The 15,365-nt window shown below is 41.6% G+C and overlaps 2 protein-coding genes across 3 annotated transcripts in view; both read left to right on the top strand.

Moving 5' to 3' along the window:
* Positions 1–15,365, top strand: part of LOC117496631 (zinc finger protein 501-like) — a 119,774-nt gene that overhangs the window by 96,453 nt on the left and 7,956 nt on the right. The window contains exon 1 of one of the 2 annotated variants that reach the window (XR_004557308.1): positions 9,586–9,676. The exons of the other annotated variant lie outside the window; for it this stretch is intronic. The gene's annotated coding sequence lies outside the window, so the exon portion shown is untranslated. Of the gene's footprint in view, positions 1–9,585; positions 9,677–15,365 lie in introns of those variants that run through there. 2 annotated transcript variants of the gene reach the window in all.
* On the top strand, positions 105–3,077 carry LOC117496633. The gene is made up of 3 exons (XM_034148347.1): positions 105–839; positions 1,865–2,000; positions 2,211–3,077. The coding sequence occupies exons 1-3, from the start codon at positions 703–705 to the stop codon at positions 2,961–2,963; spliced, it is 1,026 nt and encodes a 341-aa protein (XP_034004238.1). The 5' UTR covers positions 105–702; the 3' UTR covers positions 2,964–3,077.

Genomic DNA, 15,365 nt, shown 5'->3' with positions numbered 1-15,365 from the left:
CGGAGCAGTTTCTCTCCACGGGCTGCGGAAGCGAAATGCTTGATGGGAAACGACTCGCTGGTATATCGAGCTGAGCGCTCATTGGTGGTTTTTCCCCCGTGCTGGTGATGAAACTCTCCAATAGGCTACATGCACTAGGGTCTGAGACGTACTTCCGCCTTAGCCGTAATACGGCTCGGCTGCTTCCGGTTTACTTCCGGTCTGCGTAGCTGAGCGGGAGATCGTCCACAAAGGTTTTACTGTTTAAATCTATGGTTTAAATATGAGTCGACGGAACATTTGCAAAGACAAGTGAATAACTACTCCGAGCACTGCTGTGTCCCACTTTGTACGGCGTCAGCTAAATTCAACGGCGTCCTAAGTTTCCATGGCTTTCCGACTGAACTCGAGCTGCGAAGACAGTGGCTGGTAAAAATACGGCACGATAACTTTACAATATCCTCTCACTCCAAGGTCTGCAGTCGTCACTTCGCTACGGATCAACTAATAGAGCCAAAAACCCTTGATGGCCGTAGGAGGCTTGTGAAAGGTGCTGTACCAACTCTGTTTGAGTGGAATCACTTTACTGCTCAAACACAGCGGGCTAGTGTTTGGGAGAGAAGGGAGCGGCCCACTGAACCAGTCTCTCGGGAGGAGCAGGAAGAGCACATCGATGTCCGTGACCATGATTACTGCTCAACCCCTGAACCAGCTTCACTGGACATGTCCTCTCAAGCTACAGAAGACAACTCCAAAACAGTGGAGGATCTGCAGAAGCAACTGCAGGAGTTAAGAGTCCAGCGAGAGTTTTGCTTACAGCGGTTTGCTGGCTCCGACGACAACATCCGATTCTATACCAGGTAAAGTTTTGTCTCAATTCTATCCAAGTTTTTGAGATGGGTTAGCTTATAAAGAATCCTGTTTACCTGCCGTGTGACCGCTGACTATATGCATGCAGTGTTGGGATATTTTATTTATTTAATCGTTTATTTGGCAGGGACAATGCACAGTAATGAACACTTAAAACATTCAAATGTATCAAGCGTAACAGTGCCAGATTTAGCTTTGAGCTAATTTCCATCCGCAGTCCCTCACATTAAACATTTAAGAAAATTACATTTTACAAACATGGTAAAAACAAAATACATGATATGCAAAAAGTGCAAAAGAGCAAGAGCAGCATACACAAGTATTACCACATGGCAGTAATAGCAGCTACGACATATAAAGTGCAAGAGAAGATAAAAGTGCTAGATAAAGTGCAAGAGGAGATACCCCTGTGTTAACGGAGAGGACATTTTGACCAAAAGTGGTCCGTCTGTGGTGGAGTTCAGTCTCCTCTGGTTTCTGACCTAGTGCAGCGTCCAGTGTGTTTTTTGTCAACTTAACTGAAGTATAAGTACAAATACTATGGTTTTAAAATACTCCTGAACTGAACATGTAGAATCATAAATCATGTGTTTTCATATATAAAAAGTAACTAGAAACTATGAAGGTTAACTAAATGTGGTGGAGTAAAACATACTAATACTAACAACATACTGATAATACTTTACTACAAGTGGAAATCTTCAAAACCTTACCAAAGTAAAAGTATGTCAATATCCACTGCGTTTCCCCCAGTTGCACACTTAAGAATGAAGAGTAAAAGTAGTCATTGTGTGTAAAATGTTCCCTGTATGTTTTAGATTATTATTACTGCTGCTTTAATGTAGTTGTTACATTTTACTGCTGTAGATTACTATACCTGCACCAAGTGCCTTCTTAATCAGTTTGAATCGTAATGTATTATAGCAAACAAGAAGAAAACATTAGCCCATGTGTTACAGTTAACACGATTGTATTTACTGTCAATTAATGACTGACATGTGTCTTTTGTGAACAGATTCCCGAGCTATAACCACCTGATGGCCTTCTGGTCTTTGATTGAGCCTTCAATTCATAAAATGGTTCGTGTTACAAGAGCGATATCAGCTGCCAAGAGGAATGAAGAAGTGGTTACACACGCACGTCCATCAACGGTAGGCTACGTTTCTTTTAACACACAATCTAAACACAAACTGAAGGGAAAATGTTTCTCCGACATTTCATTGCTTTTGTGTAGGCTAAAAGGCTAAAGTACTCAATCCTTTTTGAATACATCAGAGAACTAAAACAACTTCATGTTTTTCCCATAGTGTGCTACACTCATGACATTAATATAGTAACCTTTTTTTGTTTTTATCTTCCAGAGACAGCTGCTTCAGCCAATTGACGAGTTCTTTCTTTTTCTATGCTTCCTGTCGGTGGGTTTGAAAGAGAGGGACCTTGCAAACCGCTTCAACGTACACCAGTCCACTGTGAGCCGCATCATTGCAACATGGACACGTTTTCTTACAACTTTATTGGGGTCACAGTGCATCTGGCTTACACCTGCAGAAGTTCAAGCCCACCTCCCAGAGGCATTCAAAGATTTCCCAGACACACAGGTGATCCTCGATTGCACAGAGCTGAGGTGTCAAACACCATCCTCACTCCTCCTCCAAAGTGAAATGTATTCTACATACAAATCTCACTGCACCATGAAAGCCCTGGTTGGCATAGCCCCACATGGCGCAGTGACATTTGTTTCCAGTCTGTATGGTGGTTCTGTCAGCGACAAGGAGATTTTCAAACAATCTGGAAGAGCTGCGTTGTTGACTGAAAACATGGCAGTGATGGTAGATAAGGGCTTCCTGATCAGCGATTGCTGCAAATGCAAGGTGTACTGCCCACCTTTTCTGTCACAGCAGAAGCAAATGCCAGCCTATCAGGTGAGGGAGACACAGGCCATTGCCAGACTGAGGGTTCATGTGGAGCATGTCATTAGGAGGATAAAAGAGAACAAGCTTTTTGATGGTGTCATCCTCCTGTCCCATGCCTACAACATCAACCAACTGTTTGCAGTAGCATGTATGCTGTCAAACTATCAGAACAAAGCACTGGTCAAGAAATGGGTGAAATAAGACAAGATGATGACACCTGTGCAGGTAGCTGTGATTAAGCTGGGTGAGCACACCGTAATCCCGTGTTGCCTAACACACGCTAGTGTTTTGTTTGAATAAATGGTAAATTGCAAATTACAATGTGTTGATGATTTCTTACAAATGCAATGATTTACTATTAATTACAAAAAATCAATTCACTTTATTGTCTTTTTAACTACAATTGTATATTTATTTACATATATGAAATGTGATAAACAATATATATCAAAAACAAAATATCAAATACAATATTGAAATCACAATTTGTTGTCATTCAGAACATATGATTGAGGGATTGCCTCCTAAAAAACAGCTGAGTCAGGGTCTAGCAGCTAACTGCTTACAGAGTTAACAATGGCTACAGTGCCCACTACTTTTTTAATGACAGGTACTTCGGCATGTATGTGTAAAAAAAAAAAAAAAGTCTACTTTTTCTCTGATTGCTCTTTGCACTTCTGGATCTGTGTATATTCTTTGCACCAGGTAGTCCTCCTGTGCCCACACTACAAAGTCACACCACTGCATGGGGAGTAGTTCACGTTTGCCAGTCTACTGTATTCAGCTGCTACTGTGGGCTCCATCTCTGCACCTCTCCTCATTTCTGCAGTCTGCCTTGTACCTTTGAGTATTCACTCTGCAAGAGAGTTAGCAGAGCTCTCACCTCTGACGTGACAAATCTCTCTAAACCTAGAGGCAGTAACCCTGGGTTTGCGGAGCAGATGCCACTCTGAGCTAGAGCTTTGCTCACGGGTAGCCTCCTCAATTTTGTGAGACATTTCCAAATCAACAGATAAGCTGTTCATATGTAGTTGCTCCTCTTCTGAGCACACCAGCGGGAAATCACATGGCAAGATCACATACCCCTCTATGGGCAAGTGGGGTGTTGGTGGTGTGTCAGTGTGAAGTGTGGTGTACCGAGACGTCAAAGCAGGCCTACACTCAAACTGTGTGCTGTCTCGCTCTTCCTCATTGACCTGTAGCACAAGGCTCTCACGCTGACCTGCCCTGTCAGCCTGTCTTTATTGGACACTGAATGAAGAAAAACAGAGCAACAGCGTTAGATCTATACTCACGTCAAAACATCTATGGCAACATTGCTTTACAAAAGCTGATACCATTATGCAGTGTGGCTAACAAGACAACGTTTAGTAGGCTAGGCTATAAGGCTATTAACACTAGAACCGCCAGAGATTTTCAAGGTAAAATGTTCTTTTATTGAACAGAGAGTTTTGATCGCACAGGGATGAAAACGTATACCAATATAATCTGTGGACTCTCAGGGCTCGACATTATAAATGTCCCGCTGGGCCGGAAGCATTATTTAGACACCGCGGCCAGCATAACGTACTTTCAACTCGCCCCACAGCTGTTTGCTGCGGAGCGCAGTGCGCGCAGTCTCCCGTGAGCGGGAGCACACTCCTTCACTACAGACTGACTGACTGACTGACTGACTGACTGACTGACTGACTGACTGACTGACTGACTGACTGACTGACTGACTGACTGACCGACCGTCCGTCCGTCCGTCCGTCCGTCCCTCTCTCTCTCTCTCTCTCTCTCTCTCTCTCTCTCTCTCTCTCTCTCTCTCTCTCTCTCTCTCTCTCTCTCTCTCTCTCTCTCTCTCTCTCTCTCTCTCTCTCTCTCTCTCTCTCTCTCTCTCAATCTATCTCTCAATCTATAAGGAGGAACCGCAGTAGACAAAAGGCGTTGCTATAGCAACATGTCATGTTTATATGAAAAGGGGTGGGGTCAATATGACCCGCTTGGCGGAAATAGGTATAAATGGCAATTTTTTGGGTGATTTCTTCAATCTGACTTCATATTGACAATTTTTAACAACAGAGGGTGGTACATAACACACTTTCAGGAAAAGTCACGGACTGGGAGACTTTAATATTTTATTGAAAAAAAGTTACATCAAATATAAAACAGCTCGGGGTCAAATTGACCCCGTTGGCGGTTCTAGTGTTAAACGATAGTATTTTTGAGTAAAATGGCTAATGTTTTAAAGAATTAACACCAGAAACAGTACATAGCGTTATAGTAGTCTACTATAGTAGTAGTAGTAGTAGTAGTAGTATAATAGTAGTTCTACTATAGGGCTCTGGCGTTACCTAGCTTTTGACAGCTGACGTTAGCGTAACCTGTAGCATAAGCTAGCTGGTTAGTACCTGTTACTCCAGTTACCTTCTTACCTTCATAGTTGTGTATATATGACGCAGCATATAATTTGAAGCCTTTATCGAGTTTGCTGGCTGGGGCTTTAGTCGTCCTGCAAATGCGATGAACATCGCTAATTTTCAATTTCGGGAGCTCTTGTAGACACCGGGTGTAGAACGTCGCCATTGTTGTTGTTGTACCGGAAACAGTTGGGCAGTACTACGCACAATGCAGAAGTGACTGTGCATGTAGCCTATTGTGCAGGTCTGCGTCGGTCTCGCTCATCTGAAACAAGCATAATGTCCAAGCGTTTCCTGTTTACGGTCGTTTGATTCTCTGTTTTGAGAATAATAAAATAAGATAATAAAAATGATAAAATAATAAAATATAATAAAATAAAAATTATGAAATAAAAATTCTAATAAGACAATAATAATAATAACAATAATAATAATACAATAAATAAAATAAAATAACAATATATAATTCAATCACAATAACTAATTTGAAAAAATATATATAAATAAATGTGGATATCTTTTTACTGAAATGTCTCCTTAACACACGGCCCGTTTATTCAGAGTATTAATGAGGATGTTGGAGAGCTGCTGATGTAACTAAATAATTCCCAATGTGGGATCAATAACGTTTAACGTGTTAATACTTCATTGCTTGTTTGTTTGTTTGTTTGTTGACAGCATGTAAAGTGGCCTTTGGTCCCTTGAAAGGCGCTATAAAAATGTAATCTATTGTTATTATTATTATTATTGATAAGGTATTTGGCTCCCTCTGGCGGTCACTAAGTGTACTCTGCCACCTCACATTTTGCAACAGTACTAGTGTCTTTACGGCAGTTCACAACAACATCAGACATCAAGGTGCAATCTCCTGATGATATAGAGTGTATTATAGTGGAAATCTGCAACCCTAGGAAACAAGATAACATTAGGATAATCAATTTATACAACCCATGTAAAAATCTAACCACTAATATATTTAAAGAAATAGCAGGCAATAAACATAGGAAGGAAGTTTGGTGTGGTGATTTCAATGCACACAACAGTCTATGGGGCAACAACCATACAGACAGTAACGGAAATATAGTGGAAGAAATGCTGGAGGAAAGAACACTAGTATGCCTTAATGATGGACATGGCACAAGAGTAGATGTACACAGGGGGAAAGTCTCATGCCTGGATCTGACATTAGTGTCAAACTGTTTGGTTCATACATGCGAATGGTTTGTTTTGAATAACTCCACAGTAGGAAGTGACCATTATCCAGTGCTTACTAAAATGAATACTAATGTATATATACAGGAAGGAGGTGTAATAACCAGGTGGTGCTTTGCTAAAGCTGATTGGGGAAATGTAGGATATGGTGTGAGGAGTCGGTACACCTGCTAACATCAGAGGGAAGCATAGAGGTAATTACAAGCCAAATAACGCAACATATTCTAAATGCAGCAGAGAACAGTATACCCAAAACAACAACCAAGGGTAGGAAGAAAGTGGTGCCATGGTGGAATGAGGAATGCAGCAGGGCTATTAAAGAGCGAAATAATGCATTTAGAGAATTAAAGAAAAACATGACACAAAATAATGTTATAGAGTTTCAAAGGAAAAGGGCAGCTGCTCGAAGGACAATCAAATACACACAAAAAAGAACATGGAGAGAATTTTGTTCTACCATTGGCAGAGGAGTAACATTAGGTGATGTCTGGTCCATGTTTAAGCGGATGAGTGGGAAAAGGAAATCCATTAAAATTCCAGCTTTGGTTGATGGGGAGAGGCTGGCAGTGACAGATAAAGAGAAGGCAGACATGTTAGGAAGGACACTTGCAGCAGTACATAGCGGGGAACATCTCAGTGATATTCATAGGCAGCAAAAACAGCAGTTACTAGCAGAGAATGAAAACGTGAAGGAGAAGAGACAGGATAATAGGTCAGCTCTTGAGGTGGAATTTACAATGTCAGAACTCAAAATAGCCTTACAAGGTACAGGATATACAGCCCCAGGACAAGACCAGCTATGTTATGCTATGTTTAGACAGTTGCCTATGGAAACTATGACAATGGTGCTGAGTCTTTTCAATAAAATCTGGAGAGAAGGAGATATGCCAAGTTTGTGGAAAACAGCAGTCGTGCTACCATTCAATAAACCAGGGAAAGATACAGCTAACCCTAGTAACTACAGACCAATAGCTCTTACATCACACCTATGTAAATGGATGGAAAAGATCATTGTCCGTAGGCTCTCACATGTACTGGAGCAGAAAGGGCTGCTGAGTAGTTTTCAGAGCGGATTTCGTAAAGGGCGGTCCACAATAGATGCTTTAGTAAGAGTGAGTAATGATGTGGAAAAAACATTGAAAATGAAAGAGATAATGGCAATAGTGTACTTTGACATTGAAAAAGTGGAGAGGTGGTCATATAACTGGGGATTCAAAATGTCAGAAAGCAAGTCATGCTACATGGTATTCACAAACAAACGCAAGATTGATGGCCAACAGCTAACACTATATGATCGTCCAATGACAAAGGTGAATGAGTTCAAATACCTAGGACTGTGGTTTGATAGCAAATATACATGGAAAATGCATATTAAACAAGTGGAAACAAAATGCAAAAAAGTATTAAATGTATTGCGAGCTGTAGCTGGATGCAACTGGGGCGCAGACAAACAAGCATTAATAGACATTTACAGATCAATTATGAGGTCCACAATAGATTATGGTTGTATAGTGTATGGAGCAGCAGCAAAAACATCGCTTTTAAAAATGGATAGAATACAATATAAAGCATTGCGGTTGTGTATTGGAGCGATAAAGTCATCCCCTATCAATGCAGTTCTGATAGAAGCAGGAGAGACACCTCTGGAGATCAGAAGAGAGAAACTTGCTCTGTCATACTGGGTCAGGCTACAAGGAAGTGGAGAGGAAAATATTTCAAACAGAATATTACAGGATTGCTGGGAATATGCAAAATTCCAGGGACGTGGGTTTGGCTGGACGAGTAAGGAGAGAACGAGGGCATATGGAGTGGAGAATATCACGTTTGCTAAAGCAACCCCATTTAGTAGTGTTCCTCCATGGCTTTTCCCAGAAGCTAAAATAGATATGAGTATTGTAGAAAGGAAAAAAGAGTGGCAAATAAATGAAGTGGGAATTAAAACAAGTATGTATCTGAATGAAAAGTATTACAATTGCCTACAAATTTACACAGATGGTTCTAACAACAAGGAAGAGTGTGTTGGAGTTGGTGTATACATCCCAGAATTTAAAATATCTATTTCAAAAAGAGCGTCTGATCAATTATCAGTGTACACAGCAGAAATGCTTGCTGTAATAATAGGATTACAGTGGGTTGAAGAGGTCAGACCAGATAGGGTGGTGATGTGCACAGATTCATTATCCAGTTTACAAAGCATACAGTCAACAACAACTGCCAGAGAAGACATTCTCATAGAACTGAATCATAGCCTGTTAAGACTGCACAGAGGCGGCATAGATCTGCAGTTCTGCTGGGTGCCTGCTCATGAGGGGGTGAAAGGGAACGAGTGTGCTGATAAATGAGCAAAAAGTGCACTACAAAAGGAAATCACATTACCAGTTCAACTTGGAAAAGGAGAAGGGAAAGCAGTCATTAAGAAGAAAGGGATGGAGATCTGGCAGAAAAGGTGGGAGAAAGACCAGAAAGGCAAAGAATATCACAAAGTACAAAAGACAATTACAATTCATATTTATAAAGAAAGAAACAGAAGGGAGGAAATCACGATCGCTAGACTCAGAATAAATCACACGGCTTTGAATGGTACTCTGTATGTCATGGGGAAAAGTGACAGTGACAAGTGTGGGAGCTGTGGAGTAAAAGAAGATGTAGAACATATCTTGATACATTGTGACATATATAAAGCGGAAAGAGAAAAACTAAAGGCTAAAGTTTTAGAGGCAGAGAGGGAATGGAGTGTGGTTGGTGTTTTGGGAACAAAAGGGAGAGGGAGTAAGAGCTACCAGAAAGGCACTGTTTACATTCTTGAGTGAAACTGGGGTAGGAAAAAGAATTTAACATTAGGTCAGGAAAGAACATAGATTTTTATTTTTGTTTTATTTATTTCATGTTTTTTGTTGATTTATTTATTTATTTAGATTAGATCATAGGTTAAAGAGTTGGTATGATATGATGATTCATACTCATGTACAGTAGGGGGCGGTATGCACCTTTTAAGTTGTTTGCAATCCGCCAAAAACGAAGAGAAGAAGAAGAAGAACATCAGACATCATGGCCTCCGCAGCTCCGGAGGATTTACCGGAGAACCGGGAGGGTTTAGCAGCCTCAGGAGACACCGGGACACCGGGGGAAGACACACGGACACCGGGGGAAGACACCGGGACACCGGGGGGAGACACCGGAATGGCTGGATCCCGGACAACAACCTTCGTTCAGGTGAGTTAGCACCGGGAGCTAACAAGAGCTATCGGGAGCTAACTGGAGCTAACCGGAGCTGATGCGAGCTAGCTGCTTCTGCCAGGGGTAAAAACAGTATAAAAACAGTATTAATATAGTATTAAAAACTGTATTCAAACAGTGTTTAAAACGGTATGAAAACAGTATCAATATAGTATAAATACAGTATTAAAACTGTTTTAAACAGTATAAAAGCCTGCATATAAAACAGTGTTTCAGCACAGGCTGTACAACAAAGGTGATTCAATAAATACATGCTGGTCCAAGTTACTGGGAGATATTAGTAGATGACAAGTTAGAGCAGGCGCTGTGGGAATTGTAGTCTTTTATAGTGTGTTGACTACAGACGTCACAATTAGGTGGCCTTTCTTATGAAAACAAAATACTGGCTCTAACACGTATATAACCTAAGATTCTCGTAGACTGGAATCTTAAGTTCTTGAGTAAATGTACTTAGTTACTTCTCACCTCTGCTATGAACCTACGTAGTAGCTATACATTTGTTTTGTTATGTCTGTCGGTTGTATTGAGTTGTCTTGATTGATCATGAAAGTGTTCTCAAAGCTGGTAAAGGTGCAGCTAGTTTGAATGACTTTGTATACTGCAGGGTAGCTTGTGAATTTACTCCAGGTGGAACTAAAGTCTGATTTAACACTTGATTATATTTCACATCACACATCCACATCTGTAAAGTAACCTTGAACCTAATATTTAAAAGAAAAGGTTTAAAAAAGGTATAAACAACATGTATAGCCTCAATGTCCTGAAATAGCTGAGTAAGTTAATAGTGGAATGGTTTGTGCAGCTGAAAGTAGGCTGAAGGAGTTAGATATTAAATGTAAGTAGTAGTGAATGCATTTTACATCTCTTACAGCAGAGTCACCCACAATCAGAGTTTCAGGCCTAGTCGTTAGCTTTCCCTCTAGCCTTTTACTTTTGGAGTAGCTATTGGTCCTTACCCTGCTGTGTGAAGAGGACAGGTTATCCAGCTCATCAGAAAGAGATCTCCGGTTCTGTGTCAGTGGAGCGTATCTGTTCTGGATTGGCACACTTGGTGGTTTATGAGGATTGTTTGTAGTTCTCCCTTTAGCAGCTGTCCACGGCTGCTTCCTAGTATGAATAGGGGTTGAAGAGGCGCTCTTCCTGGGTGATAACAACGCAGGCCAGCCGGTCGCATTACAGATTTCAGAGCGCTGGGCTCTGCCTGTTATTCGTTCTCCCAAATCCCATGGAAATGATTTACTCTTCGGCCTTGCACCCAGAGAGTTCGAGGGAGGACTACCACTTGTAGATTTATTACCCGGTACACAGCCCTGCTGTTCCTTGGAAACCTTGTAGCTGCTAGCTAGCTGTAAGTTAGCATGCCCTTTTCCATTCTTTTGCACTGGTAAAGTGGTGTCATTCCAACCTAGTCCATTCACTTCCACGTTAGCTTCCAACCGTTGCATTTTCATTTCCAACACTGCCATCTTCTTCTTGATTATTTCAGAGACACAGCCGGAGAAGGAGCTCTGAGAGCAGCATGGAGGAGAACAAATGCCCCTTTCACACCAACGCAACTCCGGTTCAAGCTCCGTGCTAGAGCTTTTCTGGTTCAGAACCGGTTCTTCGGTTTAGCGCCGGCTCTTTTCACACCGCTCAGAGCCCGACTGGTGTTGCCGCTGCTGCGTCATGACGTCACAGTTTACGTCGCTGAGTTTCTCCCCAACGCCGGAGCTCACCTCACAACAACGGGCCGGGGACTGCGTTGCTTTTAATCATACGAAGCCAGATTAAATTAAATAACGACTTCTCCAACCTTATACTTTTCTCCAGAGTGCCGTGGTTCATTGTTTATTAATGTGTTTCAGCGGCATTTACCGACCGCTGCAGTGCTGGCCGGCTGCTCTTCAACGGGAGTGTATTCTGCCGTTAGCTCCGGGTTAGCTCACACGGCTCTAAAGTATTCACTGTCTGACTGTCACACAAGCAGCTGATACATATCCCCAGTTCCCCTTAAGTGAATGTGTGTCAGTCTGAATTGACGCTGTTTGGCATCACAACGCTGTTATGAAAGTTTCTCTGGTATAACATGGGTGATGTTAGCATAGCAACCGAAGCTAAACTGACTACTTGCTAAGCAGTATTCTACAGGCACTTTTTACCGACGTATTTTTCATTATGATTCTACTTGTGATAGTCGGACATGACAACCTGTGCAGCCCATGTATTGATTCCATCCGATAGCTGCTATAATAACACACAAAACGTCTGCCTGCTCTCCACAATGATCAATAACAGAGAACGGATGGTCAAAGTAAGGTACAAATAAACAGAATCACACGAAGCCTGGTTAGTGTTGCCTGACTTTATAAAGTGTGTTTTTTTTAACAAGTGTGTGGTTGCGTTCTAGTCACTTTGCTCAGCACTACTGCTTGTTACAACTTTTATTTGCCGTACTCGCCTTAAGTGTTAGCTCAGGTTAATCTCGCCCCCCTCCGACGTAAGCGTGACGTATGCGGTTCTTGCTTCTAGACGGACAACTTTTTGGTGCTCGAAACGAACCGGATTCCGGAGCTATGACGCTGCTCCGCTGCGGTGTGAACAGGAAAACCCGGTGCTTTTCAAGCACCAGCACCGAACCGGCCCTGAAACACCGTTGGTGTGAAAGGGGTAATAGAGACCCCTGGAGCTCAGGTCAGTGTGCACTTCATCACAATATATTCCTATCACTGTTATCCCCAAATGAAAGATCACAACCTGTTTATAAAATACAATATGAATGCCCAATATGGTTAGATATAGGTTAGAACGTTGTTGTATACGATACGATAAAACTTTAATGGTCAGATCAAGTCTGAAATGTGACTTGCATCACAGCAGCTCCATGTGTAACATCAACATAAACAAATATCAAGACACAATAAATGAACAACAAACAACAAACATTTAACATAACAGCAGGATCAGTGAGAGACAACCTGCTCAAAGAGCCTTCAGCGTGCATTTGATCTGGATTCAGCTCTGTATTTACTGAGAGGACTGACTGGAGCACAAAGGATGCTTCAGTCTGACTTTATTGAATCTCCATTAGATGGTAGCAGTTCATATTCTCTGTTCAGGGGCCTCATTTATAAAACTTTGCGTAGGATTCACGTGGGAAGGTGGCGTATGTAGGACAAAGCAAGTACATACGCACACAAATATTCAGATTTATAAAACACTGCGCACGCACGTCCTACGCCGGGACAATCACAATCAACTCGAAATGCGGCGCATGCAGTTTGAACCAGAGTAGCAGCATGGAGGTCGGATCCTCACCAAAATAAATAAATAAGTGGTCCGAAAAAAGTGAATGACCAAAAAAATATACACATAACCTTCCTCAGGCAGTGTGTCGATGGGTGTTTCTCAATGTCAAGGAAGGATCCTTCAGAGCCACTATTTCAAGGATGCTATGTCATCGAATCCCGTCGAAGGACTCCAATGTCCAGGATCCTTGGAATTGCAATTCCATTGCAAGTTGCAGTTGTAATGGAAAATATATTTAAAAAAAATATATTTTTCTGCAAGTGAACATTTCATCACTAAGTTCATTTCTTTTCTACAAGCTACAAAACTTTTTTTTCTTCTGTGACTTCAAATGTGGTTCACAGATACGTGGATATTTTTATAAAAGTGTAAATGTATGCACACAAGCTCAGATATCTTTTCTGCAAGTGCTCACATCAGGTTTTACACGCTCTCGCATTTTGCACCATATCTACCTTCACAGTTTATCCTCCAGAACTTTTTCAAGGCTGCAAACAGGAGAACGTTTTATGTTAGTTTAGTGGTTCAGTCCTGGAGAGATGATCATTTTACAAAATACAGTTACTCAAGTACATAAGCAGATTGTGACATGGGATTTGAGCAATGTTCTTCACCTGTGCAAAATAGTCATGGTCCAGTGGAGCAACAGCAAGTGCGGACACCTCGTTCACAAGGGTGGTGGATGAGGTGGTGGCCGCCATGCTGCTCCACTCTCACTTTCCCCACCACCTTCATGCGCAGTAGGTGGCTGGTTGTCCTCCTCCAGGGCGGCATCTTCTGGAGGTTGGTCGTCCCCAACCCCGACACATATATTGTGTACAATTGCACAGGCTGTCACAACCTGTGCACAAGGCAGAGCAGAAAAAGGACAAAACAAAGTGTGAGGCATAGTATTTTATGTGACTATGCAATTGTTAGGCATTAAGACAGTCTTAGTATAGCAGGATAAGGATATTAGGATTTCAATTAACTAATTTGCTACAGAAACATTAGAATGATTCATTACCTTGAGGACAAACTCATGATGTACTTCAAGTGCTTCTAAGAAGATGCACCTGAAGCGGGTTTTTATCACCCCAAGCGACCCCTGGAGTGATGGTAATTAAGCCGTTGTTCTGCCATGCCTCTCACTGGCCTCTTATATGGTGTGATAAGGGCCAAGGGTACCTGTAGACATGGGTAGCCACCATCAGCTAGGATGAAATACCCTGGTGGAGGGTAAGTACCCCTGGCGTAGATGGAGCTGTTCTTAACCTGTTACGCACCATCCGCCCGGTACCGGGCGGATAAACGCGTCATTTGCAGGAAACAACGTCTAAGGAATCTTAATATTTAATAAAACTATGAATGTTTTATATCCATGTAACGGGAAGAAACTCAGCTAACTGATTTTTTTTCAAAAAATTCTCCAAAAAAAACCCCACAATGCTAACACTCAGCCTCTGAATTAGCCACGAGCGAAAAAATGTAACCTAAAACGGCACTTAAACTCACAATAACTCCCTTATTACTTATCCTAGATGCACAGCCAACCACTCGTTTTTGGTGTCCTGGAGACACTGAATCTAGGGGTGCCCACCTCAACACTCAGTGATAAACATTTGCGACGCTATAAACGAAAGCGTACATCATAACATGTGGAGCTAAGTAGCTAGAAACGCTAACATGGCTTACCTTGGTCAAAACTGGTCTTCAATGGCATTAAAACGATAAAAACGATGCTGCAGTTAATCCATAGGTTCATCCAATGTATCTGTGCCCTCTTTGAAATTATTTCCGATAATCCATAAGCAATAAAACTGCTTTTCGTTTCCAAATGCCAGAGCTAGAAATCCTTCACTCTGCTGCACATTTACATGCGCGCAGCCCCCACCTTTTCTCTTCACAATGTGTGTGTGTGTGGGAGCCTCCCCCTTCAATTCTATTGGCTCTAACGGTCAGAAAGAGGTGTCAACCATTAAAATCGAGCAAGGGGGGCCAGAAATATGGGAAAAAAAACATTTTCACCCAAATCACCTCAAAGGTGGGGTGGTTTTGGCTAAACCTCTCTAAAAAGGTCAAATGTCACTTGTTTTGCATCAATCTTGATACAGGGTACTTATTATATGTTGTACTTTGGATTCCTAAAGCTTTTAGTCTACTAACCCATCATCCAAGGGTAGTTTTCACTATCTGTAAAAAATAATTTTTGGACGGACACAGTTTTTTACTATGTAAAATCTGAATTTTCTTTAAAATAAAAAACATTTATATTGATTCTGACACTTCTACATCCAACTCACAGATGTAACCTTGCTTTGATAAAAGAAATTATTCATATAATCCTTTTAGAAGTTAAGTTGTAGTCATTTGTTTTGGGCATGTCATTTTCGAGCCTGAAACATGAAAAACAGGCTTGGTGCTTAACAGGTTAAGGATCCGTGCATCAAGCAAGGATCCTGGGTAACCCACACAAATGTCCACA

The sequence above is a fragment of the Trematomus bernacchii genome, unplaced genomic scaffold (genome assembly GCF_902827165.1).
Source record: "Trematomus bernacchii unplaced genomic scaffold, fTreBer1.1, whole genome shotgun sequence".
Lineage (NCBI taxonomy): Eukaryota > Metazoa > Chordata > Actinopteri > Perciformes > Nototheniidae > Trematomus > Trematomus bernacchii.
This window is presented reverse-complemented; position numbering and strand designations above follow the sequence as displayed.

What these genes read in the sequence shown, in the direction of transcription:
- LOC117496633 (XM_034148347.1), top strand. Translation starts at nt 703, where the DNA reads ATGTCCTCTCAAGCTACAGAAGACAACTCCAAAACAGTGGAGGATCTG. An exon ending in AACATCCGATTCTATACCAG is followed by an intron (nt 840 to 1,864) that starts GTAAAGTTTTGT and finishes TTTTGTGAACAG; the next exon opens with ATTCCCGAGCTATAACCACC. An exon ending in CACACGCACGTCCATCAACG is followed by an intron (nt 2,001 to 2,210) that starts GTAGGCTACGTT and finishes TTTATCTTCCAG; the next exon opens with AGACAGCTGCTTCAGCCAAT.